The sequence below is a fragment of the Hemiscyllium ocellatum genome, chromosome 28 (genome assembly GCF_020745735.1).
Source record: "Hemiscyllium ocellatum isolate sHemOce1 chromosome 28, sHemOce1.pat.X.cur, whole genome shotgun sequence".
Lineage (NCBI taxonomy): Eukaryota > Metazoa > Chordata > Chondrichthyes > Orectolobiformes > Hemiscylliidae > Hemiscyllium > Hemiscyllium ocellatum.
In genome coordinates this window covers 32321138-32349077 of record NC_083428.1, presented here as the reverse complement: position 1 = coordinate 32349077, position 27940 = coordinate 32321138, and the positions used below count along the sequence as shown (strand labels likewise).

General features: G+C 37.5%; 1 protein-coding gene across 3 annotated transcripts in view; it reads right to left on the bottom strand.

The window, feature by feature from the left end:
• Window positions 1-1385: 1385 nt before the first annotated feature.
• The window catches only part of LOC132829234 (phosphatidylinositol 4-phosphate 5-kinase type-1 gamma-like), an 84300-nt gene continuing 57745 nt past the window's right edge, over window positions 1386-27940 (bottom strand). Inside the window, exons 10-18 of one of the 3 annotated variants that reach the window (XM_060846601.1) lie at window positions 26588-26636; window positions 26081-26165; window positions 24751-24936; window positions 21033-21186; window positions 17031-17063; window positions 13751-13873; window positions 10884-11031; window positions 6725-6808; window positions 1386-1823 (exon numbers count right to left, since the gene is read on the bottom strand). In XM_060846601.1, coding sequence (XP_060702584.1) covers window positions 1821-1823; window positions 6725-6808; window positions 10884-11031; window positions 13751-13873; window positions 17031-17063; window positions 21033-21186; window positions 24751-24936; window positions 26081-26165; window positions 26588-26636 — 865 coding nt within the window. In that variant the 3' untranslated portion in view covers window positions 1386-1820. The remainder of the gene's footprint in view (window positions 1824-6724; window positions 6809-10883; window positions 11032-13750; window positions 13874-17030; window positions 17064-21032; window positions 21187-24750; window positions 24937-26080; window positions 26166-26587; window positions 26637-27940) is intronic. The other 2 variants (XM_060846603.1, XM_060846604.1) reach the window with 2 other exon arrangements.

Here is a 27940-nt window from a genome sequence, read left to right as displayed (position 1 = left end):
GGAAACAATAATTAATATTGGGCATAGCAGACACTTGACACCTGATACTTGCTAGTGATTGAGAACCAATTAGATCGATTACAAAAATTTGCAAGTTTAAAACTTGTTAAATTGTGTACTTTGAAATTTCAGGACCATCTATGGAGTTTAAACCCATCCCTCTTTTTGATAGAATTGTAAATTGTAAGAGCAGAAATTTCAAACAGCACAAATGAGTAAAAGATCTATTCACAAATTGGATAAGTTGTTTGAATATGAAGTGCGTAACTGCCACGGTTAACATGGCTGCAGCTTTGATACCCTAAATTTAAACAGCTGAGTTTTGAGAATGGACTGGAGGGGGACAACTGTCGGTTCTTTATAATGAATAAATGAAGAACAATTCATTTCCATTGCTCATTTCCATTCATTTGTATCTTGATTAGGAACATAATATCATTGACATAATTGCTTTAAATGGAATGGAAAACCTCTGTTTTGATAATTCATTTCATAGCTATCTCAGTGTAATGTTCATAGTTGTAATTCATCATACATATTTTGGATTTTTTTCTTTCAACACAGGTTCATTTTGGGTTGTAACAACTTAAAAGATTTAGATATTACAAAATTCAAAACATTAAATTTTTATACACATCTGCAATTCTGTATTGCAGCTGACATATCTAGAATGGTATAGTCTGTTCAGAAAACACATGCACTTCAGAAACATGATGTGTCACAGAAGCAAAGAAAGTGCTTTTCAAATACTGGAGCTGAGATACATTGTTGGGATAATATAGAGGAAACTTTATTCTGCATTTGACCCATGCTGTACCTAGACCTAGTGCAGTACCTAGTCCTTAATTGGCAACCAACAGAAAGCTTGATATTGCAAGTAGTGTGTGTTGTACCTGACTTGCGACATTTTTGATTTTAAACCTGGGAGTCTGATTTGGGAAAATGCTCTATCCCATTGAATATTTCTCAACCTGATTAAGACATTAAAAACTAAAGCTGTAAAAAGACTTGCAGCTTTGGAAGGCTTTTCATATATATGTATGCCAGCTGATTGATTCCCATCACAAAACTGCTCTGCTTTCTACTCTTTTCTTCCCATAAAAAAATAAATAAAATGTCTGACAACTGCAAATTCAATTGAGGAGAATGCACTTCTGCTATTTGAGGCACATTCACTTTTGAATTGTGCTTCTTTTTTTTAAGCTTTCAGTGCTTCGGTATAACTCAGCTTTCTACTTATATTCACAAACAAATGAATGTTAATTAATACTAAAGCAAAATTAAGCTCAGCACAAACTGAAGAGCTTGATTGCTCGCACATGATTTACACAACTGGAATCACATTGTCTAAAGCTGCATGAACTTTGGATAAACAGAAAAAATGCACATTCACAGAGGTTGATCATGGCACTCTGCAATCTGTTTGAGAAGACAGAATCTAATTGAACAGGCTTCGGCTGGACACAGATTATTTAGCAGTGATTTGTCACTGACAAGTATTGACCACATAAAATCACATGATATGGTTGCTGCATGAGCAGAGTTGTGCAGAAATTTTGTTAACACTAACAAACAAGTTCACCTGCTGCCCCACCACTTCCATTCCCAACAAAGTGTCTTGGTTCCAACTCCCCAACATGAATTCTGTTTCAGATGTTTTCTTTGCCAAGTTTCACAGACTACACAGTGGAACACATGGGGCCCAGCCTGAGTGATATGATATCACTCTGATCCAATGGAGTGAGGCAGCTTCAGACCAAAATATGTTGTTCTTCTGGAAGAACTTTCCTCTTCATTCTTCAAAATGGTCGCAGTAAGTTTTACTGATGAGAAACAAAACACACAGTTACGAAGTGATCAACATTAAGATAAATACCAATATCTGCAAATAGCATTGATTTCCCAGGTATTGGTTCTTGCAGACCTCAATTTCTACTTGACACATCAGTGTAATTTGCAAGTGCCAGTAGACTATATAGTTAAGAATAGCCAACTTAATTGAAATATTTCTGTCCAGATAACTACAGGTGTTTTAAAGGTAATCACTCAACTCCAACAAACCAAATGATTATTTCCCTTCTCAGCTAAAGGGCACCAGCATCAACTGCAGCACCTCTACCACTACCCAAGGTAAGGTCAGCCAATGCAGCATTGGCAAAGGACTACCTTCATGCAATTATTTAAGCCAAACAAATGTGTATGTTGATTTTGATGTAACTACTTAAGCAAATGAATGCAACCATTTACTTAATTGCTGATGTCTGCCAGCTGAGTGGAGTAGCAGGTGTGTGTTGGGTCCATAACCCAAAGGTTGACTGATTGAAGCCATCCACTGACACTTCTAGTTAGGACTTGTATGTGAGACCACCTGGTCAATAGACACTTGAGCTCTTGTGGTAAGTGGTCGTTTCCCTACCTCAGATCCACGAGGTCTGGATTCAAGTTCCATTTGGCTCCAGAGGTATGTAATAACATCTCTGAACAGGTTGATCAGAAATATCTTGAAAGGCATTTGTTGTGCAGTGATAGTGTCCCCAGCTACAAAGGGATGCTTACGTTCAAGTCCCATCTGCCCTGTATGTCAACGTACAAAATTGGAGCAGGAGTAGGCCATCTGGCCCGTTGAGCCTGCTCTGCCATTCAATAAGGTCATGGTCAATCTTTTTGTGGATTCAGCTCCATTGATTCGGCTGCTCACCATAACCCTTAATTCCTTTATTGTTCAAAAACTTACCTTGGGCATAAAAACATTCAATTAGATAGCCTCAACCAGTTCATTCATCAGGGAATTCCACAGATTCACAACCCTTTGGATAAAGGAGTTCCTCCTCAATTCAGTTCTAAATCTGCTCCTGCTTATTTTTAGGCTATGCCCCCGAGTTCTAGTTTCACTCGACAGTGGAAGTAACCTCCCTGCTTCTATTTTATCTATTCCCTTCATAATTTTATATATTTCTATAGGATCCTCTCTCATTTTTCTAAATTCCAATCACTATAGTCCCAGTCTATTCAATCTCTCCTTATAAGCCAAACCTCTAAAATCTGGAATCAATCTTGTGAACCTTCTCTGCACCCCCTCCAGTGCTTGTGCATTCTTCCTCAAGCAAGGAGACCAAAACTGTTCACAGCACTCCAGCTGTGGCCTCACCAACACCCTATACAGCTATAGCATAACCTCCCTATTTTTAAACTCCAGCCCTATAATAATGAAGAACAATATTCCATTTGCCCCTTTAAATTAACTGCTGCATCAGCAAACCAACGTTTTATGATTCATACAAAAGGACACCCAGGTCCCTCTGCACAGTAGCATGCTGCAATTTTTTACCATTTTATAGCCCATTTTGTTGTTATGACTACCAAAATGGATGTCATAATAGATTGATTAGAAATATCAATATCTATTGTGACAAGAGCACACTAAAATTATATCTTTGACAGCTAATATGAAAACAGTTTTAAACCAGTTGTGTCACTGACCAAAAGAGAGCCAATGTCTGTGGACACTGCTCACAACATTGGTTCAGGACAAACATGTTATGACATTCAGCTTACTCCACAACTCTCCACAAGAAACCAGGATTGTTCTTGGTGCATAACTTGACCATGACAATGAAAATTTGTACTCCTTACAGGTTTAAAAATGAAAAATAATCTCTTGGTAATGCAAACTTTGAATACTGCTACAACAAAAAAAACGCTTTTGAAATTTTCCATCTCACTCATCAGAGCACAGAGAAAAAAATACTAAATCACATAGGGAATAACAATTTATTCTGCTGAAGGAACACTGATTCGTCAATTTGCCAAGTAACCAGCACCCTTTTTTTAATGCAGTATACACTGTTGCTTCCTTTGAGATATGGTAGTCTTTAATGTCTCCTCATTGTTGCTAGATAAAGAACTTTGACAGCTGGTGTGTTTTCAAAAAAATTGTAAAAGCGCACTTGTATTTATTTATTTTCAAAGTACTCGATACTATTTACAGCTACAACCATTTTATAAAGCTGCTGACCAAAATAAAAGCTTCATTTACAATAAATGTTAATGTCAATATGAGGAATTCTTGTGTTGGAAAATACAATCCACTACAATCACACATTGCAACATAAAATGTATCCAAAGAGATGCAAATCAACTAGATGCAAAATAAATTTTAAAACTTTCTGTTCCATCAAACACTAGATCAGGAACAGCGTAGGTTAGGTGGACAGTAAAAGTTTCTCTGCTTTTTCAATAAGCAGAGCTTGTAAATAGCACGCACCTCAGCTTTAATATCAAAAAATGTTCCCTTCCTGCAGCAATGCAATATCTTTTCACCCCTGCACCATTTCTAATGAGCATTTGTTAGCAATGAAAACCTAGTCAATGTGGGAATTCACTTTAACTAGGATCAAAACTATCTAAAATCCATGCACATAACCTCTACGTAAGACAAAACAAAACAGAAGCTCATTCTCATCAGCTTGGCTAGATCACATCTCAGATGTTTTTTTTATTCACTGCAGTGTGCACATCCTGCCAAATCTCAGTAATAATGATCTGGATTGGAAAGCCGATCCTTTGGTTAAAGATCGTCCAATTCCGTTGTATTTGTGACCAGAGTATGGTAACTTCACCAACATATATAAGAAGTAAATTATTCAAATATGGCTGGTCAATAGGCAGAGGAAGATATCTCAAATATAAATTTATATTGATATCAACATGTTTGCAGATATCTAACTATAGCTTAAATTTGTAAGGAGAGAAAAGAGCTGACGTTTCGAGTCTAACTGACCCTTTGTCAAAGTTGGCCACCTGAATTTCTCTGCCCCCTTACTCATACCAACCCAGCTTTGACAACGGGTCAGTTAGACTCTAAACGTTAGCTCTTTTCTCTCCTTACAGACCTGCTGAAATTTTCCAGCATTTCTCTTTTGGTTTCAGATTCCAGCATCCGCAGTAATTTGCTTTTATATAGCTTAAATTTGGTTTGCATACTTTTCATTCTTCACAAAGGAGATGGACAAAAAAAATTACTCATGATGTAAGTTTACAGGGAGGAAAAGTTGATGTATTGGTAGCAAATCCACAGGCATTTTGAACTATAAAACAATATAATTTCACAAGCAACCAACGTTAAAATAATTCAAATTGCCAAAACATTAGTTTGCATACTTGGCAGAAGTTGAAAATACTTGTTTGTTGAAAATTTGGATAGGACAATTTGTAAGTGTGCCTTTTTAAAAAAAATAGATTTTTGTTAATTTAACCAGTGAAACCCACAAACTTGTGACCATATTGTTTTACAGAATACTAAAATAAGTTTGTAACAAGATCATTAAGGTACATTCAATATTTCTGCTCAGGCTATCAAATATTTGCTTTACTAATTGCTACAAGGCTCGCAGTAAGTAATTCAAAGTTGCATGATCTCAAATTTTCTACCACAAACATTTAATTGGTCATAACAAGTGTAAGAGATCCAATCACGAATGCACATCTTACATAGTTACCACCAGTCAGAATTAAAAATCACTGTGTACTAGCTGTACATTTTGGCTAGAAAATGAGGCTTGTCATCCAAGACAGAGAGAAAGTGACTGTTAAAGACGTTGTTGTATTCAGTTAAGAACATAGTGTTTGCATTTTGGGAAACAACGAGATTTAAAGACATCTGAATTGCATTTTTAAAATGTACAGTAAGACTGATCTGGAAAAATTGCTTACTATTATAAAAAGTTCAAATACATTTTAATACAAGATTGATATTAGTGAAATAAAAATGAATTTTTCATCCAGAAGAAGTTCAATTGATATAAATGGGATAAATGGATGAGGGAAACAATTAGATGCAGCTCTGGTGAGAAGATGAGAAATTAAGGCACATCGTAAGATTAGATATGGAGGTTGATTTATGAAAAAGGATGTTTTTCAGGGCGAGGATGGGGAGAGAGAGAAAACACCTTATGGTTCTTAAAAATTCTTAATTTCTTGATTGAAGTCTTTTTTGTTGATTACCACTGTCTAATCAGTTTCTAGAGGACTCTGACAATGTGTATAAAAAGTTGGAATAACGCAGCTACTGCAGATACCCGAGCCTCATGGGATAACAGATTTTCAGATAAACCCGTTCAACAGTGTCCCAACTAGAATCACTGGTTTGGTCTTGCAACAGAAAATAACATGATGGTGTACTAAATATGGATGACATCTTTTTGATTGTAAAATTCCAAAAGCTACAAGTAGTTTCAGAAGATTAATCTTCTCAATCAGATATTTGAGTAGAAAGCCTTTTGATATAACAATGATAAAAAAAATGAGATCACCAAGCCTTTGTATAATTTACATTATAAATCGAAGAATAATAGCATAGTAAAATAGCATTACTAAAATACCTTTAAATTTCACCATACCCAAAGCCATGCACCTATGTTAGTGCTGAGTTGAATGTTCATTGTACACAAAATGTAACATTTATATACTTTATCAAGATAAAAGTGGGCGTTTGACAAACACTCATGGAGGGTACAAGAATTATTCCAAGGGCAAGCATTTATCACACAGAGTGTATTAGTTTATTGATTGGAAAAGGCAAAATAATAATCTAATGAATAAATAATTCGATAAATTATTTGCAGTTTAAATTCGACTCAGTACTAATTCTACATATCACCACACCTGCTTAGGTACCTAGTTTTAATGCAAGGTTTTTTTTAAGGAAACAGCACATTACACTTACAGTTTCACTTTCTCCGTCTGAAACTGAACGCACGTGAGAGCCATAGTGAAGAGGAGAGTAAATCCAGACCCTCTCTTCTGCACACTGAATAGGTGGAATCAAGAAGACACAGGCAGAACAGAAATAATGGAAAGCAAAAAAAGGGAGAAAGACGAAAGGCAGTAACTGGTGAAAAACAGGTCATATGTTACATATATATCTAGAGTATGAATATAAGAAGAATAAAATAGAACATGTCAGCAGCACTGCTGATAGCATTGAAACCATTTCATGGTATAGTGGGTTTGCACATTATCCCCACAAAATGCTGAATTCTAGCAGGCTTAGAATTGTCTTAAGAAAAGGAAAAACAATTTGTATTCTGTCTTATTTTGACAGCTGCAATAAAATTGTACAAAACCATTAATATTAAGTCTAGCATATGTTCAAGTTGAAATTAATCTTATCTTTTCCAATCAAGGCACTAAACATTTTGTACCATGTTTTCCATTTCAGTCAACTAATATTACCCCAATGGAAATCAACATCATTAATTAGAAATTATTCCTTGGAAAGAAAATTACTGGCATGAAGAAACTGGTTTGTTAACAGATACAACTGAAACTCCCAAAAGATAGTTAAATCTTTACAATACAGAATTTCTTTCTCATTTGCAAACTATAAAATTCTTTTATAAATTCTTGCTTAGAAAGGAGAAATAAATTCATCAAATTTCTCACTTGCAAAAGCACTCAAACTACAGGCTTTGTTAGGTTAGCTGATCTCAGCAACGCTAATAGGTGAACTAATTTAGTCATGCCTAGATTTGAGACAGATGGGAATAGAATAAATCAGATTTGCATCACTATCTGGTGACCCCTGATGGATGCAATAAGTGAGGAGAGTGTGTGTGTGAAGAAGTGAAGAGGAGTTGAAAATGTGCATGCACGTGACACACTATGTGAGAACAGAATTGAAGAATGTGGTCAAAAAGCCTTCTGAATCACTGTGGTCCAATAGGGCTGATGACGTTGCATGTCAACAATCATATATTGCAATTTGTTCTGTGGCAATGATACCCTTGAAAGGAGGTATCAAAATCTTCAGGGTAGGAGCAGCAAACACATGAGAAAAAATATACTTTTGCACATCATTTTATGTTGTAATATCATTCATGGCAATTTCTTAAATCAAGCTGTCTGAATATATCTAATTAACCATTTTACCAATGCATTGGATATTTTGTCACTTATGTATTTTAGTTAGTAAGATGACATAATTAGCTCATCACTTCAAATCTGAAATATTTGCTAACTACTGGCAAAATGAACCTCTTCTATTGTCTAACCCAGATAAGAATTGATAAAGAGGACAATGTAATAATAACAACTATGACCCAATGTGTTGCCAGAAATAATGCTGCCAGCTGAAATACCGGATTGAGAACTATGAAATCTCTCAGCTAAGGATAGATGAGAAATCCTATTTCAACAACATCTTGTTTTTACATCACCAAACTCTACCTGCTTTTTTTTTTAAAATGTTAAATAGATGTAGGAAAGTAAAATGATGGGGGCTGGTATTTAATCGGGCCCTTAGATTGGGAGATGGTAACAGGAAGGAAAATAAATGGGGAAGAAAAAAGATATGGCTGGAATGTGGTATGGAATTCTATCAGTGGCAGGGACAGTCGCTCCAACCAGTGACCAAAGGGCTCTCATGCCATTGCAGGCTTGTTCAGTGACAAATAGCCTTCATGCATGAATGAGTGTCCATCTATTAAGCCCTAACAGCCCCTCTTTTGGTCAGAGATTAGTGGGTGGAGCAAAGATGGCTAATCCGGAAATGGTTGTCCCACAGCAAATTCCCCTCACCAAACATGTCTCAGCCCCTACATCCTCCACCAGCTACTGGGGCCTACTGTTGATCTGACAAAATGTAGTTGTGAATATGGGAAAAACAAACTTAACTGAATTACTATATAGCTTTGGGAACAATCTTGCTTTTCTTCTAACTTCAACATCACAAATGGCAGAATTTTGCTAAGCCAACTTTAATGACAGACCAATTTTGGTGTTGAAATAGCAACTATTTTCTGGAATGGAAATATTTCTGCATTTATTTTGTTCAGGTCTGTTTTCACTATGAACTTGTATGGACTGAAAACAAGTTTCAAATTTTCTATAAAGACAATATGGATATATAACAATATTAAAACTAAAATTAAGAACACTTAGCTGAACACAAAACAGGTGATGGAAGATCAATTCAGCAACACTGTAGGAGAATCTTTGTTATAAGAACCACTTACACTCTCATCGGAAATTGAAGTAGCTCGAGAAAAACTGCGTTGTGGAGAGTAAATCCAGTAGTTTCCATCCATAAACTGGATGGTGTGATAAAAGCATGACAAACAGGAAAAGGTGCAAGTGATGGTGAAAAGAAAAATATTACAACAATGTAAATGAAAAAGACAAAGAAAAACAAATGCAAAGTGATAATGTCAACAAAAAGTAAAGTAAGATCATAGTAAAAACATCCTAGGAACCTAGTTATAACATTAAATCTTTATTTAACTCTAATTCTTTAAGTTAATTGCAAACATGGTCATCCAGAAACTAGGGCTCCTGGGAGAGAATAATCTGCCTCATTTGAGTAGTACCCCTTTCTACACTTTCTCAACAAAATAAAAAAAGTGGCTGCCAATTTAACCTAATTGCCAAAGGAAGGGCCTGCTCACTCCTTCATAAAACTAGGCAGAAAGAAGATTAAAGGAGGAATCAAGATCTTTAGAAGGTTAAGGGTATTGGAGAAATTAGATTGTCTGTTGACAAAGGAGGAAAGAATTAATACATTTTCAACTATGATCCCTACAAGGAAGCCACAATTAAGTACTCACCTAACAATTAGCTTTTCAACTTTAAAATGATAATTAATGGTTTTGTACAAATAATTAACCTCACTCAGTGGGTGTCTGAAGTTTCATAGAACTAGCATAACAAAACAATTATTGAGAAAAATATCTGAGTAGCTGATTGACGTTTCTAGGTCCCATTAAATTGTTGTTCTCAGTAAAGGCCTATACTGGCCTATCTTAGACATGAGATTATTAAGTCTACTAAAGTGAGTTTTCTCTGTTTCATACATCCACCAAGCACATCACCTTGGAAAATTTTCAAAACCAAAGAAACTTGGGTTTACACCCAATCCTCCAAATCGGACAGTCAAATATTGGCCATCAGACATGTACAAGTTTAAGCCTTCATATGGAAGATAGTTGATACAAAAATTTGGGGCTATTGTGGCCCACAGGTAGCACCCCTACCTCTGATGAGGAGGCCTGTGTTCTAGTCCCACCTGCTCCAGAGATGTGTAACATCTCTGAACAGGTTGATTAGAAGATATTTAGATACCAGATACTTCTCATAAACAACTCAAATATCCATCAAATGAGAGTCAATCTGGGCACTATACTGCTAGATTGAGAGTTGTGATATGAATAAAGACCATGAAAGATGTAAACTCTATATAAAAACAAAGCAAATTTCACTGGAGCCTCGTTCTGTAACAGCAGCTGCACAACAAAATGCAATTTTGTCATGTCTGAAACATATAGAGTCTTTCAGATTGGTTTAAGATTTCCTTTTACCTACCCAAACCAAAAGTTTCTCAAGGACTCCGCTACTGCAGAAGACAAACTAAAGTTAGTTAAGTCTATCAACTTGACGCAAACTTTGATGCATGGTGTAGTTTAAGGAAAGTGATTCACTGATTCAAATGCACCTGATATCATCACTTTGTAAGGAAGAGAGAGGACAAACCAATTCTTAGCCTGGAGGTATTATCACCTGGCTCAAATTTATGTGAGATGCCTTTCAAGAGAGGTCTTCCACATTTGCACTTGCAGGTTTTAGTTGTTTCCTAAGTTATACTGTCACTTTTAAACTAATAAATGCAAAAGTACTTGAGGTACATACAAATATGACCCTTCATAAACAGATAAAGCATTGTGCATGGTATTCTTAAAATATTAATTTTGGAAAAAGTATTAACTTCCTATTGCAAGAGATCTGCTCAACAGACAAAATTCCTTTCTACATTATATCATTTTCTGAAGATATTTCTCCCACATTCATTTCAAAATATTCTTTGTGACAAGGTAGAGGGTTGTTATACTCACAAAATAAATGTCTGATGCTGGAACCTCCTCATCATCATCATCTTCTGCCTCCTCAGATGCATGGCTAGCTGCCTCTGAGATTTGGCTCACAGTGTCTGCTTCCAATGTAACAGTGGAACTTGTACGTGCAGATGCCGAAGGAACTTCCCTAAAATGTAAAGATTCTGATTTGAAAGGTTCAAAAAAGAGACCTCCTGCAGACAGACATGCATACACTGAATTACACTTAAATGTTCTAATGCTCAATTCATTCTACAAAAACAATGAACAGTACTGAGGCTTACACCAATCCCTGCAGAACATGAAAAACAACTAGAAATCGAAGTGAAAGATTCTCTTGGTTTTATAGATCATATCTACACACACACACACACACACACACACACACACACAAATAGGAGTAAAGTACTAATTTGCAAATACAGATGCAGTTATAATGCTGGAGACAATGTACATTGGAATGTACAGGGCATAAGTGAACAGAGTACTAGAGTTAGTATGCAAATATATGCTCACAGTACATTACCACATACCCAGATCAAACATTAAAGGACATTATACTAACATACTGTTACATTGTGGTAGAATCAAGAAACTACATAGATAAAGAAACTAGACTTCCAAATTTAGTTTTATTTTGATCAAATTAACTTATTCAAGGACATTTGTCTCAAATTGCTGAAATACTATTACACTTTGAAAACTTCAGACAAATTCCACTTATTTCTAAAAGATGCACAACTGCACTAAAACCTGAATATGCGTTTGTTTACGTTCACAATTATACTTAATATTTTGCAAACAAACCAGTTTTGAACAGGAACCAAATTAGCATTTTTAAAGATGGGCAAGATTAATACACAAGTGTGTGAAAATGGTTTACCCTTTCAGAGAAACTCTTTAAAGCCAACAATTTAACTGTGCATTATAACCAAGAATCAAATGAGTAAAGCTGATAGATGGTGGAATGAACAAATTTTAAATTCCAATTCTTGTTTCTACTGTTGAGTGCAACTAGTTCAAATGGTTAAAGTGTGTTTGATGGCTCACCAACAGTTATGCAATACCATTTGTCCTGCAGAAGTAAAACTTACTGGTCAATGGAAAATTCTGAAGTGATCAGATTTTTCAGTCTTTTTTTCCAGTGTGACAGGGAAAAAGGTCTGCCACAAAAGCAAGAAGAGTCAAGTTTGATTAGGCAGGACAGCTTTAAGTTGAGCAGCATATAAACTGCACAACAGCAAAACAATCAAAAAGCACATGAATGGATTTACTCATTAGTGGTTTTTATTTTGCATCTGCTCAACTTGCAGAGACCAGGATTCAATTCCCAGAAAGGCAGCAGTTCTTGAGTAAATTAAGAAAAACATGCGCCATAGAAGGGAAGAGTTTTTTTCCCCCAGGAATTTGGGACAAATTTCAGAAAGGAAGAAGAATGGGACTCAGTGACTTTTCTTTCAGAGCCAGTTTGAAAGGATGGGCTGAGCAGCCTTATTAAAACCTCTCTTTACCCAATTATATACAATATAATAACTGGTCCTCAACAATGGTCTGATTTAAGTACGTGGTTGAATGAGCGCAGAAAACAAACAGGATGGCTTGTAATGATTATTTGTCGACAGTCTATCCCAAGAGAAAGCCAGGGAGGGCAACAAAGTATTAGAGATTGCCTCTGTGCAGGAGAGAGATGGGTAGAAACTGGAAGAACTTTTAATTAATTTTTACAGTTCTAGATAAGGACAGAAAGTAGCACTGATACACAGTCATCAACATACCTGGAAAAGAAGAGAAGCAGGATTAAGAAAACAAAAATAATTGCACAGTACGTTCTTGACTGCCTCAATCCTGTCCCTTTCCACGTCGAAATTAATCTGCATTCAATCTCTAACTTCCTTCTGAATAAGAACATAAGTAGGAGCAAGAGTTGGCCATCTAGCCCATCAAGCCTGCTCTGGTATTCAATAAGATCATGGCTGATTCGTGGACTCAGCTCCACTTACCCGCCCACTCACCATAACCCTTAATCATGTTATTGTTCTAAAATCTATATTTGCCTTAAAAACATTCAATGAGGTAACCTCAACTGCTTCACTCATCAAGGAATTCCACAGATTCACAACCATTTGGGTGAAGACGTTCCTGCTCAAGATTACTTACAATGTGGAAACAGGTCCTTTGGCCCAACAAGTCCACACCGACCCACCGAAGAGCAACCCACCCAGACCCATTCCCCTACATTTACCCCTTCACCTAACACTACGGGCAATTTAGCATAGCCAATTCACCTAACCTGCACATTTTTGGACTATGGGAGGAAACCGGAGCACCCGGAGAAAACCCATGCAGACAAGGGGAGAATACGCAAACTCCACACAGACAGTTGCCTGAGGCGGAAATTGAACCCAGGTCTCTGCCGCCGTGAGGCAACAGTGGTAGCCACTGTGCCACCGTGCCGCCCACTCAGTTCTAAATCTGCTCCCCCTTATTTTGAGGCTATACCCTAGTTCTAGTTTCATCCGCTAGTGGAAACAATCTCCCTGCTTCTACCGTATCTATTCCCATCATAATTTTATATATTTCTATAAGATACTCCCCCATTCTTCCAAATTTCAATGAGCACAGACCCAGTCTACTCAATCTCTCAATATGAGCCAATGCTCTCAACAACTAAGCACATTTATTAATATGCATTTAACTCAAAGTTGTTTAGCTGGTTCTTTAATGAAGATGGTCAAGAATGGTGAGATGGTTCTGCACTATCTATCCCAAGGGAAAAAAGTTCTAACTGCCAATATTACTTGAGTAATATGAACTTTGGTATGCATAACATCATAACATTGGGGTATCCCCAGTAAACACATACTAACGTTTTATCCTCTTCCTCTTCTGTTGCCTCTTCCTCAGCTGTATGCTCAGTTTCGATACTGGACTTTGCCTCCAGCTCAACAGTGACCTGCTGGAGGCCAGCTTCTGTGACTATCTCATCAGATCTAAGAGGAGAAAAAAAATTAGCAGAAGGATTCTTGACATATTTGTACTTTTTCCTGAATTTTATATCAGTGAAATTATAAATAACTTTACAAAGATATCTTTTGATTAAGACTGTGCTCTTGCATTCTATTTCAAAGTTCCCTGTTAGCTTAAATTGGAAAATCAGTGTAGAACAATGCTATACTAATCCAGAGATTAGGGGTTAGCAGGATGAAACAGCTTGGGCTCAATTTTGATCATTAACCAGCATACATCTAGATATTGGATGATTTCAGTCTCAGCATAGTTCACATCATCAATGACAGCACAAGAGCAAGGTAGCAATAGGCAGCTGCTATTTCAAAACTGTACCTCACTAACTGCCAAATTTTTCAAAAGACGAGTGTGTCAAAATTAAATCCAGGCAACTAACAAATTTCCAACCACCTCAACTGTTTTGTGATTGAACAATTACAGGCTTCCAAATTGTACTGCAGTAAAAGGATTTATAAGATGTTTTAAAATCTCTAGTTAATTTTGTTAAGATGAACACTATAGATTTTTTTTGTTTTTGGTTTCTTTTCTCTCCACTTGAAGCTTTAAGAAAATATGACACTGTGATGTGCAATAAGCCCAATGGTCACCTTTTATACTTTGTGCCTATGGCTGTGACATTAAGAGTAAGAAATCAATTTGAAAAGATGCTGGCTTCAAATCAGCATTCTGCGTTTTAAATAATTGCATTGCAGAAATAAATTATTTATTCTCTCAATGAATTAATTTCAGAGACTATGAAAGAGACTAAGTGGCATCTTAGATAAATAGCTGTGTACTTGTGTTTCAGATACAAAAACTTGAGTATTCCTGAAAAAGGGAAACATGCCATTGAAGCTTTTCATCTTGTACTCATTAGGATAGATACAAGAATACCAAAATTTAAAGGGGGAAGAACAATTTATACTTCATGAGAAAAAAAGCGTTGATAAGTGTCAAATTATTTAACAAACCAAAGGTTATCACTGTTGATCCTTGAAAAAAGCTCAGTCCACTTCAAATTACCCTGAGTAAGGAATCTCAAAAGCTTGAGCACAGATGAAGTTAATCATTTCACTTGTAGCAATGATTGTACTTGTACACAGTGGCAATACAAGTGGTATTTTCCACTAACTAGACAGTGCCATAAGTCAAAAATGATACATATCCAGCATCTCACTGATGCTGAAATTCACGTACCACACCAGTGAGGTGGTACATGAATTTTAATGTCATTGTGATGTTGGGAATGTAGTCCACACATCCTAACACTGATGGATTGGATCAATCAACACATCCTTTCAGCTGTTAGAAAGAGGCAGAGTAGCGACCTCAACCAATCAATCCATACTTACAAAACTTACAATAGTGTTAACTTTGAATGCAATTCAACAACTGGACAATATTTATGAAAAATTTCAAGCGTGCTAAGTATTAGAATAACGACCAAATTAAGATAATGAGTCAGGTTTACAACATGGTTTACTTATGATTATTAAAAACTACAAAACAACAGTAGCACCCTGTCCTCTGCTAAAAAAACGAACATGTACAGGCACTGGGCCTTCTTCAATTGAACAGAAGTTGGAGGACAGCAGATCCCTAGTGCATTCCCAATCACAATCAGAGTCAGCATGTCTTTCTTGAATTCAAACCAAAGGTTTGGAGACTACTGTTCCCTGGTGGCTTATCCATGGGAATGTCTTGACCAAATCAATCAGTATCTTTCTCTTCCAGAATATAAATTGTCACTTCTGTTTAAAAGTTGGTATTTCACATTTATCTCAATGAATACAAGACAAAAAGCTTCAACCTCATGACTCTCCGTAATACTCAAAATTCTGTATTACCAAGCACTATTAATTTATTAGAACAGTTTACCTCTTGACCCTTTATGGCTGACCTCCACACTGTTTTTATATACTAGTGTGCCTCTCTACTCAAAATGTTCCTGACCCTGGGACAGGCAATTCAAGAAAGAAGGGCTGTTTGGTTTATTGCAAACTTAATTTTTTTTTCTAAGTATTATCAAATTGTGCAGAAATACCTTGTGAATAATTGTTGGTACATAGTGAGTATAAGTTGAGCAAAAAGAAAAAAAAAATTCAAAAGGAGAAGGATGAGTTCCCAAGAGTGGCCAAAAATCCACAGAATGAAGTAGATGGGTTATCATTTGTTACATGATTGACTGTCTTTGTGGTGGGGTTGGGAGTGAAAGCCAGAAATAATTCCCTAGGTATTTCTTGGAATGCATCAGAGAATTTTTTGACAAGCTCTCTTAAGAAATTTTTTAGGTGAACTGGGGGGTGGGCGGCAGGATAGAAGACGTGAAACACCACTCTAAGATGGGATTGTATAGTAAACCAATTGTTTTTTAAACTGTTCTTTCTCAATCTATGAAAATCCAACTGGAAAAGATGTGATATTGTCCCTACGTGTGAACCAGGAGATCTGGATTGGAGCCCCACCTACTCCAGAAATATGTAACATCACTGAACAGGCTGATTAGAAAATATCAACAACAAATCTAAGTCATTGAGGCTACAGGCTTATTGCAGAAACAAATTGTAAAGTCAGTAATTTTTCTTCAGCAAGTCACTGTCACTGCCACTGTGATTTACAAGTTTGCAATAAACTAAAGTCATGTGATCAAACTATGTCCAATTAAACAATGCTTGAATAAAAAATAAAGTGGCATCCAGAGAATATCTGCTCTTGTTTGGATATGATTGAGATGTGGAATACACTCCCTGAAAAGGTGGTGGAAGCAGATTCAACAGTAACTTACAAAGGGAATAAAATTACAAGACCATTGGGAAGAGCGATAGAGTGAGATTAATCAGGGAGTACAGAAACAGCTGGATAGGCAGGAGAACTTTATTTGGTGTTACATGAATTATTTTTTAATACCTAAGTCAGCTCGGATTGGATATTTTATAATGGTGTATAGCGTGGCCAAATTATAAGCCATACCCAAATGAATTGCTCCATGCTATGATTGATGTGACAATCCTCATCTTGATCATAGTGGTAACTAGCTATATAACACCCACCCATGTATCCATTCATTGGCACAACCCTCAGCTTAACAGACAACATAGAAAATAGCAATATAAAAGGAAAATGAGCAATACTGATTCTCACCCAACATCTGCTGCTGACGATAGTGTTGCTTTCCTAACCAGATAGGAAATAAAGAGAACAAATAGTAAATATAATGTATATTAACTTTCCATGTACACTAAAAGACATCTGTCTACATAGAACGAGGAGATCTCAACTTAAACATACAATTGCCCTCTTCTGACAGCATCAGTTCATAAACAGGTCTATATGCAAAACAATCAAGTATCTGCCACTGAGATGAGTTCGTGGGACTCTGGTCACTGAGTCACAAGGTTTGGAGATTAATTCCCACTCCTAGTCTTGAGCACAGGCATTATGGCACAGTACTGAGGGAAAAAACATTAAACAGTCTATTTGTGTACATGTAAAGGATCCTATGACACAATTTTGAAAAGCAGGACAATTAGCTGTAGTGTCTTGGTCAATAATTATCTCTCAAATAACACCACAGAAAACTAATCAGCTGGTCACATAGCTGTTTGTGGGAGCTTGCAACACGCAACTTGGTTGCCATGTTTTCTAAGAGTGACGACATTTCAAAGGTACTTCACTTGAGACATATGGTGGTTGTGAAAACACTGCACAAATGCGTGTTTTTCTTTTCTTTATTAAATAAAGTACATTGTGCTAAAATGCAACATTGGACAAACTGTCATATTGAGATTTATAATTTTTCAAATGACCTTCACTACTGGTAAATTAGAAATGGTAATTTTGAGTTGATGTAAAAGGTGAAAATAATAAATTTTAAGTTAGTGAAGTACAAACATAAACGTGTAATGGGCTGAGAAGTGGCAGATGGAGTTTAATTCAGATAAATGCAAGGTGCTGCATTTTGGGAAAGCAAATCTTAGCAGGACTTGTACACTTAATGGTAAGGTCCTAGGGAGTGTTGCTGAACAAAGAGACCTTGGAGTGCACGTTCATAGCTCCTTGAAAGTGGAGTCACAGGTAGATAGGATAGTGAAGGAGGCATTTGGTATGCTTTCCTTTATTAGTCAGAGTACTAAGTACAGGAGTTGGGAGATCATGTTGCGGCTATACAGGACATTGGTTAGGCCACTGTTGGAATATCGCATGCAATTCAGGTCTCCTTCCTATCGGAAAGATGTTGTGAAACTTGAAAGGGTTCAGAAAAGGGTTGGAGGATTTGAGCTATAAGGAGAAGCTGAACAGGCTAGGGCTATTTTCCCTGGAGCATCAGAGGCTGAGGAGTGACCTTATAGAGGTTTACAAAATTATGAGGGGCATTGATAGGGTAAATAGGCAAAGTCTGTTCCCTAGGGTCGGGGAGTCCAGAACTAGAGAGCATAGGTATTGGGTGAGAGGGGAAAGATATAAAAGAGACCGTAGGGGCAATATTTTCACAGAGGGTGGTATGTGTATGGAATGAGCTGCCAGGGGATGTGGTGAAGGCTGGTACAATTGCAACATTTAAGAGGCATTAGGATGGGTATATGAATAGGAAGGGTTTGGAGGGATATGGGCCAGGTGCTGGCAGGTGTGACTAGATTGGGTTGGAATATCTGGTTGGCATGGAGGGGTTGGACCGAAGGACTTGTTTCCATGCTGTACATCTCTATGACTCTATGATAAATCACAAAATGGCCTCCAAGCTCTAGAATTCCTTCCCTCGACCTCTCTGTGCACTTAATAGGTGAATTACATTAAAATCACTTTGACATAGCTTTTAAGTATATTTCTGAATATCTCCATATGTGGTGCTAAATCTTGTTTGATGATCATCTTGCGAGGCATCTTTAGATACTTTAGCAGGTATAAAGTGAAATATGAATGTACGTTGCTGTTTTACTTTGAATAAAACAAAAAAAAGTACACAAATAGATTATATATATTAGACAACAATTTAATATTTTATTCACTCGTAAGAATGTGAGCATTGTTGACTAGGCCAGCATTTACTACCAATCCTTGATCGCCCTTGAGGAAACGGTGGTGAGCTGTTTCTTGAACTGCTGCAGTCCATCAGAAAGGCTAGATAGACTGGGATCTTTTCCCACTAGACCGTAGGAAGTTGAGAGGTGACCTGATAGATGTTTATAAAATTATGAGAGGTATAGATAGAGTTAATTGTAGTTGTCTTTTTCCCAGGATGATGGGATTTCAAGACTAGGGGGCACATTTTTAAGGTGAGAGAAGAAAGATTAAAAAAAAAGTCTTGAAGGAATTTTTTTTTAAAATGCAAAGGGTGGATCGTGCATGGAATAAACTTCCTGAGAAAGTGGTGGGTGTGGGTACAAATGCAATGTTTAAAAGACATTTGGATAGATGCATAAATAGGAAAGGTTTGGAGGTATATGGGCCAAGAACAGGCAGGTGGGACTATTTAGATTTGGATTACATTCGACATTGCCTGGTTGAATCGAAGAGTCTGTTTCCGTGCTGTATGACTATATGTGCTGTAGTAAACCTACAGAGCCCTATGGAGGTAATTCCAGAATTCGTCCCAATGAGACTAAAGGAATAGCAATATATGGTGAATCGTTTGAAAGAGAACTTGCAGGTAGTTAAGTTCACAAGAATCTTGTCATTTTAGATGGTATTGGTCCTGGGTTTGGAAAGTGCTATCAAAAGAATTTTGATAAATTTCTGCAGCGCATCTTACAGCTGGTATACACTGCAGCTGCTAAGCGCTAGTGGTAGAAGGAGTGGACATTTATGGATGTGGTGCCAACCAAGTAAGTTGTTTTCTTCTGGATGATATCAAATTTCTTGGGCGTTGCTGGAACTGCACTCATACAGGCAATTGGAGAGCATTTCGTCACACTCCATATCTTGTAGATGTTGGACAGACTTTGATAAGTTAATTGCCTAACCTCTGACCTGCTGTGGTAGTCACTGTATTTATATGGAGTATCCAGTTAAGTTTCTGGTCAACAGTAAGCCTCAGGATATTGATAGTAAGGAATGCAGTGATTGTAACATCATTGAATGTCAATGGGCAGTGATTAGATAGTCTCTGGAGATGATCATTATCTGGTATTTAGGTGATTCGAATGTTACTTGCCAGCTCAAGCCTGGATATTGTTCAGGTCTTGTTGCAGTTGAACATGTACTGCTTCAGTAATTGATTAGTCACAAATGGTGCTTGAATACTGTGCAATCATTAGCAAACATCCCCACTTAAGACCTTATGATTCTAAAGGTTAATTAGGGGACGTAGGTTTGTTTGCTGAGCTGTAATGTTCATTTCCAGACGTTGTGTCACCCTACTAGATAACATCTTCAGTGGTCCTCCGGGCTTCTGAAGATGTTACCTAGTAGGGAGACGAAACGTCTGGAAATGATCCTTCCAGCTCAGCGAGCAAATCTACATCCAGAACCTCAACCTGACCTACAAATCTTCTCAAACTCGCTATAAATTAGGGGACTAAATAATTCTATAATAAAAGGGAGGACTTGCAAAAGAATTCCACAACTTGAATTAACTTGAAGAAAACTCAACAATAATTAATATTAAAATCTCTACCATCAACTAAGGAGCTCTGTCTGGGGGCTCCAAAGCTTACATGAATTATGACCTTGGCATTTACATTTTTTGGTACATCTCAAGAGTCGAGATATATAATTCTATGAATTACTGACAATAAGAACATGAATTGACATCACATATGTAATAGGAGACACATTAAGGAAACCTTTCGTTGCCACTAACGTAAACAGGTCAGGAGTCTAAAGAGGAGGAGAAAATTTGAAAAAGCATGAGATACATTTTGTAAGTAAAGTGCTTTCTGACGCACTTTTTCTCAAGACATCTAACATTCATTCAGACTGCCACCTGAACCCCTGGTCTGGCAGTTATAACTGTACAATAGACAACAGACAGAGTGCCTGCTAACAAGGTGAAGAAAGGAATAGCCACGGAGCTGTATTACAATCAGTAGAAACAGCCAAAAATGATATTAATGATATTTTCTGAAGTATAAAATATGCAGATAGACAGACGGATTGGTTACTGAAGCTAAATCTACCCAAAAGATTCAAATTCACGCTACTTACCTGTAGCGGGGATGATGCTCTGAGCTTTCTGATGGTGACTGTTCTGTTATTGACAAGGATGTTGTTGATGATAGAGTTGTTGCTATAGAAGCTGTAGTTGCTTCTTCAAATGAAGGGGGAGTGCAAGGAAGGAGATCTGGCCGGCCCAATAATCCTAAAAAAAAGTTGCCAAATTAAAAATAACTACTAACGCCATCAGAAGAAACCACCATCCTATCACGGCATGAAGATAAATTGTCTCAATTAAAAATGAGTGATGAGGAACCTGTTCAGCTCAATGTTGTGACTATATAACTGCTTTCTGGTCATCCTTTACATAACATGCAAAATGCATAAAATTAAAATAAATCAGGATGCTGGGTCCAAATGACATGCACACAAAGTGATTAAAGAGCTGGGGCACTTGTTTTAACATCTCCTTACCAACATTTCACTAGTAACAGGGATTGTTTCCTTAAATTGCAAGGGTGCTAACATAGTTTTATGTTTCATAAAAGCATGACACATCAGATTAGGAGAAGTGTAGACCAATCAGTCTAAGATCAACTGCAATTAGGATTGTCAAATTGATCATAAGGGATGCTTTTTAAGTTAATTTAGATCAGGAAGTTAATCTAGGCAGAAACAACAGATACTGATAAATTGACTGTGTCCCAGAACCTACAAAAATCCTTTTACTAATTAGCGGGTGGCACTGTCAATATATATTTTCAGAGACCTCAAAATAAGCAACTGTGCAGGCAAGAATTTTGAGGAATCAGTGTTAAGTGGTTAAACCTTAAAGAATTAAGGTTTAACTGTATGCCCATTTGTAGAATACTATTATTCATAGCTGTAAGATCTACTTAGATTAGGTTACTTACAGTGTGGAGACAGGCCCTTCGGCCCAACAGGTCCACACCGATCCACCCAAACTCATTCCTCTACATTTACCCCTCCACCTAACACTACAGGCAATTTAGCATGGCCAATTCACCTAACCTGCACATTTTTGGACCGTGGGAGGAAACTGTAGCACCCGGAGGAAACCCACGCAGAAACAGGGATAATGTGCAAACTCCACAGAGTCAGTCAGTCACCTCAGGCAGGTATTGAACCCGGGTCTCTGGCGCTGTGAGGCAGCAGTGCCAACCACTGTGCCACCATGCCACCCACTGATTAGAGATGTCTCTCAGGGATCAGTGTTAGAATCTTTGCTGTTAACTACCTTCATTAATTTCCTGGACATAGGCATTATGATAATGATCTGCAAGTTTACGGATGAGATCATTTGTGCTAGGAGTGAAGGAGAACAAATTTTTGCAAATAGATTTAGATGTTGGATACAGAATTGGCTCAAAGGTAGAAGACAGAGAGTGGTGGTGGAGGGTCGTTTTTCAGACTGGAGGCCTGTGACCAGTGGAGTGCCACAAGGATCGGTGCTGGGTCCTCTAATTTTTGCCATTTACATAAAGATTTTGATGCAAGCATAAGAGGTACAGTTAGTAAGTTTGCAGATGACACCAAAATTGGAGGTGTAGTGGACAGCAAAGAGGGTTACCTCAGATTACAACAGGATCTGGACCAGATGGGCCAATTGACAACTGCCACTTTTGAGAGTGGCAGATGGAGTTTAATTCAGATAAATGCAAGGTGCTGCATTTTGGGAAAACAAATCTGAGCAGGACTTATACACTTATTGGTAAGGTCCGAGGCAAGTTTGCTGAACAAAGAGATCTTGGAGTGCAGGTTCATAGCTCCTTGCAAGTGGAGTCACAGGTAGATAGTGAGAGTGAAGGCGGCATTTGGTATGCTTTCCTTTATTAGTCAGAGTACTAAGTACAGGAGTTGGGAGGTCATGTTGCGGCTATACAGGACTTTGGTTAGGCCACTGTTGGAGTATTGCGTGCAATTCTGGTCTCCTTCCTATCGGAAAGATGTTGTAAAACTTGAAAGGGTTCAGAAAAGATTTACAAGATGTTGCCAAGGTTGGAGGATTTGAGCTACAGGGAGAGGCTAAACAGACTGGGGTTGTTTTTCCTGGAGCATCAGAAGCTGAGGGGTGATCTTACAGATCACAAAGTCTTTTCCCTGGGGTAGGGGAGTCCATAACTCGAGGGCATAGGTTTAGGGTGACAGGGGAAAGATATAAAAAAAAAAGAGACCTGAGGGGCAATTATTTCACGCAGAGGGTGGTACGTGAATGGAATGAGCTGCCAGGGGATGTGGTGGAGGCTGGTACAATTGCAACATTTAAGAGACATTTGGATGGGTATATGAATAGGAAGGGTTTGGAGGGATATGGGCCGGGTGTTGGCAGGTGGGACTAGATTGGGTTGGGATATCTGGTTAGCATGGACAGGTTGGACTGAAGGGTCTGTTTCCATGCTGTACATCTCTATGACTCTATGTTCTGGAAATTGAGCGAAAATGGTATATGGCATTTAACTTTCAGTACACTGGTATTCTCATTTGAATGGAATAAACACCAGAAGTGCACTTATACTTTACATTGAAAGAAAATCAAGAATTAGTTAAATGATAAAAATTGATACTTTAGCTCTTAATTCATTAACTAATTCTTTAAATTCATCATTCTTCATGACCAACGCCAAGAAGTCACAATCACAGCAAACAAGTTATGTAAAGACAAGGCTTGATTAATTGTTAATTCCAAAAGACTGTAAGCTATGGACAAGTTACTGTCTCATTTTGGTGAATGTTGACACTTTGGCATCCTCAAAGAACAGGTATCTCAAGTCCTGATGGAGCAAGAAATCACATCTTAGAAAAAAGACAAAGTTAAAAGTTTGTGATCTTTTCAGCCAGTTTTGATTGTTTAAGGTGGTCAGAAAAGAATCTTCCAGATGTTCCCAAACATTCCCTGCCCAAAATTAATTCTCCAGTGCTTTAACTAGTTTTGTGCAATAGACATCTCAATTTTGAAACAGGCTTGACAGGATTTTTTATCCCTCCCCATTATAATGTATATTTTATCAAACTTATTTTACTGTCATAACATACTTCTTTATCTCAACATTTTTCACAAGAGAAAGAAAGAAATCAACATGACACATTACACAGTCAGTACTAGTAGAACACATAGCCGGGTAAAATTCTCAAGAATTTGACTCGGTAATTTCCGAGAAGTTGTTTTCCTTGACTGAAAATTCTAGAATCGGGAGGAATAGTCTCGGGATAGTAGAGGTATGCACCCACCTCCCCCCAGCCCGGATACGTGGGTGATATGTTCTAGGACCTACTGCAGATCCCCAAAACCGCAGATAAGAGCAAACCTTATCATTTAAATTGGAGATTTACCTCCCCAGCAGCCCCTGGAATTATTTCAAGAATGTTCCATGTAACATTTTCAGGCTGCGGTAAACCATGGATAACCGAATCTGTTATACAGGGATTCCACTGTATTTTTTTTTTGAGTCCAAGGATGAGTCCAAATTTCTTCACTCTGAGGACTGTGAACCTACACGAGAGGACTATGGATACTCAGTCACCAAATGTACTCAAGGCTGAGACCAATCATTGTTTCAAAGTCCAAAAATATTAAGGATATAGTAATATGGCATGAAAATGGAATCCTGGCAAAAGACCAGTGTGTCCTGCTGGCTGGCAGATCAAACTCAAGGTACTGTGGGGCCTGCATATATTTATTGCATTTTTATGAAAAGAATTATTGATGAAAAATACAAATTTGAAGGGATTTTGTTGTAGGGGCAATTACCTTCATCTTCAAGAGTTGGGAAGCTCCTGGCTCCCCGCAGGTCATACCGTTTATCTTCATCTTCTGTAGGAATCTGACTGGCAGAAAACGCTTGCCCTGGACCAATATATTTAGGAACTGGAAGAGAAGCCCGTCCTTTTTTGGATGGGGACGACTTCAAGGCTGTCGTGTTATGAAATTGAAATGCTAAATGAACGTCAATGAATGAGACAAATCAGACATCAAGTTTAACATAAATCATGCTTAAAGACTCTATGCCACTGTACTGTACTGGGACATGGTGTAATCAAGATTCTTGTTTCAACAAAAGCTAAGATTAATCTTCTTTAGATCTTGCTGCATGCAAAACAGTTGCATTAGATTAACCGAAGTCTAGAAAAGTTACTAATCCTGCATGAAACACCTTCTGACATTTCTGAAGAATGTGATAATAACCACTTAAGTAAAATCAGTTATTTTTCAGTGGAGAAACGTATCAGATTGTACCATACCAATGAAGAAGCTTGATTCTTATCCTGTACTGCAGAAATAGGACTTTAGATCAGCCCCCCTGTTTCCCGTCGTCAAAGATAGGTAACTGTTAGCCATCCTCTTTTGGAGATGGATATATTTGAATAAGATCAAGTTTAGTTGGCATAACCAGATAGTTTTACTATCTGTCGCCTCTGTCCAAACTCAAGCATAACAAATGGTCATTCAGGCAAAATACTGCTGGGCTTCGTAACATGTGGATTCCACAGTGATCTGAGTGTTTTTTTTAAAAAACCTTTCCAAATCATTTCATAGCAATTTTTGTTTGTTGTGAAACTTGAAAGGGTTCAGCAAAGATTTACAAGGATGTTGCCAGCGTTGGAGGGTTTGAGCTGTAAGGAGAGACTGAAAACACTGGGTCTATTTTCCCTGGAGGCCCAGAGACTGAGGTCAGGATAAATAGACTAGGTCTTTTTCCCCCCAGAGGTCAGCAAGTCCAAAACTAGACGGCATAGGTTTAAGGTGAGAGAGGAAAGATTTAAAAGGAACCTAAGGGGCAATTCTTTCATGCAAAGGGTGGTGCACGTGTGGACTGAGCTGCTAGGGGAAGTCGTTGCAACTGGTACAATTACAACACTTAAAAGACATCTGGATAGGTATATGAATAGAAATGGTATATGAATAGAAATGGTTTAGAGGGATATGATCAAACTGCTTACAAATGGGACAAGATTTATCTGGTCAGCATGGACAAGTTGGACTGAAGGGTCTGTTTCGTGCTGTACATCTCTATGGCTGTATCGCTATGACTCTACCAGAATGAAAAACGATCTCTAACTAGAGCATAATCCTTACTTACATGATGTCTTTCTGAAGACAGTGTTGCTCATAAATTTATAAAACCTTTCAGCATAGAAGTTTGGCCTGTGCACTGACACAGTATCCTGTAAAATCAAACAGGAATGATAATATCAGTCAACTGTTACACTTTGTAAAGGAGTAGCTATTCTTAAAGTTAAACCAGTTATAAATAACTACTGCAGAGTTGTACAATCAAATCATTAAAATAGTTAACTATTAGGCACCAAGGTACCAAAAAGACATGAACACTTTGTATGCATGTGCGCTATATCTTCTCTGTGCTAAAAGATTTCAGAAGACTTTTTAGTTTTATTTTTACATTTTGTTTGACAAGCAGGAGATAATTAAAAATGAAATCCTGGATGCAAAACCAGAGCTTCAACTGAAAGTTGCAACTGGTTTTCCATGATTGCCTGTACTTTTATCAGTATACAGGAAATGTTACCATAGAGTGTAGCGTTGATATGAAATATTTCTATTGAAGCATTTTAAGATGAAAACCTACACCATCATGAACAAGTGCTTTCCAAGTGTGTTCTAATTTCTTGATTAATCTGAAAAATAAACATTTGTAAATGAGATTACCATTTGTTTTTATTAAATCTCAATCTATTTAAGTTAAGATGGAAAACATCCTTTCAAAACTAAAATAAACTTTCGCACTTTTGTGAGAACAGAAAAAGATTGTGGCTTTAAGCATTAAATAGACATCTGCATATAATCTGACATTTCAGTGATGGAACTGCTGCATTGATGGAAAAAAGTCATCTTTTAGATGACATGAAATCTAGGTATCCCTTGAAATGAACAGAGAGATCCCATAACACTATTTGAAGAACAGGGAACTGCTCTCTTTACCTTCAAGGGGTATTATTAAACAGATTATATGAATATTAATCACATTCCTTTGTGAAATCATACAGTTGCACAGGTCTGCTACAATTGCCAATATTACAATTTCATCCGTGCAATAGATATGCTCACTTTCTTCAGTGTTAAATCTGATTTCCAACAACAGCACTAAGAGAACAAGCTAAGGTCTAGGAAGAATACAAATAGGGAGAAATGAAAATTGCCATCAGCCCTTAGTGACTAATTTGCAAAACCAATGAGGATCTAATTTACACAGATGGGTAAGGTCCCCAGTTGTATGATTTCTGCTAGTTATCCTTGGCAAAAGTAGCAGCTGGACTCCTTCACTTAGTCTTAATTCCTCTCTTAGACCCTGTGGTCCCATATGGCACTCTGCCACCAGCCTATTTCAATTCCTTTCACTCCAGTCCTGATGCTGTCCCACTCTTGAATTTACCAAGACTCGTTAGACAACATCTTCCAAACTCACGACCAATAACATCTGGAAGGGCAAGGCAGCAGACCCATGGAACACCATCACAGACCAGTCCCCCTCCAAACTACTTTCAATCCCAATTTGGAAACACACTGCTATGCCTTCATTGACACAGTCAAAATCTTGGAACTGCCTTTAAACAACATTGTGGGTCTACCTACGCTAAGTGGATGTGGCAGTTCAAGAAGGCACCTCGACATCTTCTCAAGGGCAATAAATGGTGACCAACCAGTAATTCCTACATCCTATGAATTAATTTAAAAATTGTTCTTAAATGTACTTCACCAAATCTTCTTTGTTAACTCAGTCTTTTTCCAGTCTGGTCCTGTCTATTTAACGGTCACTCTGGCACAACATACCACCTATCACAATGCCCTACTGGCACCTCTGACCTGTTCTGCATGGTCCTCTAATTGGTGATCTCCCCACATGAATACCCAGGATCTTATGTAAGCAATGCTGTTGGAAATTACCTAAGTTATATGACACCTTTGTTGTTCTCTTCCATGT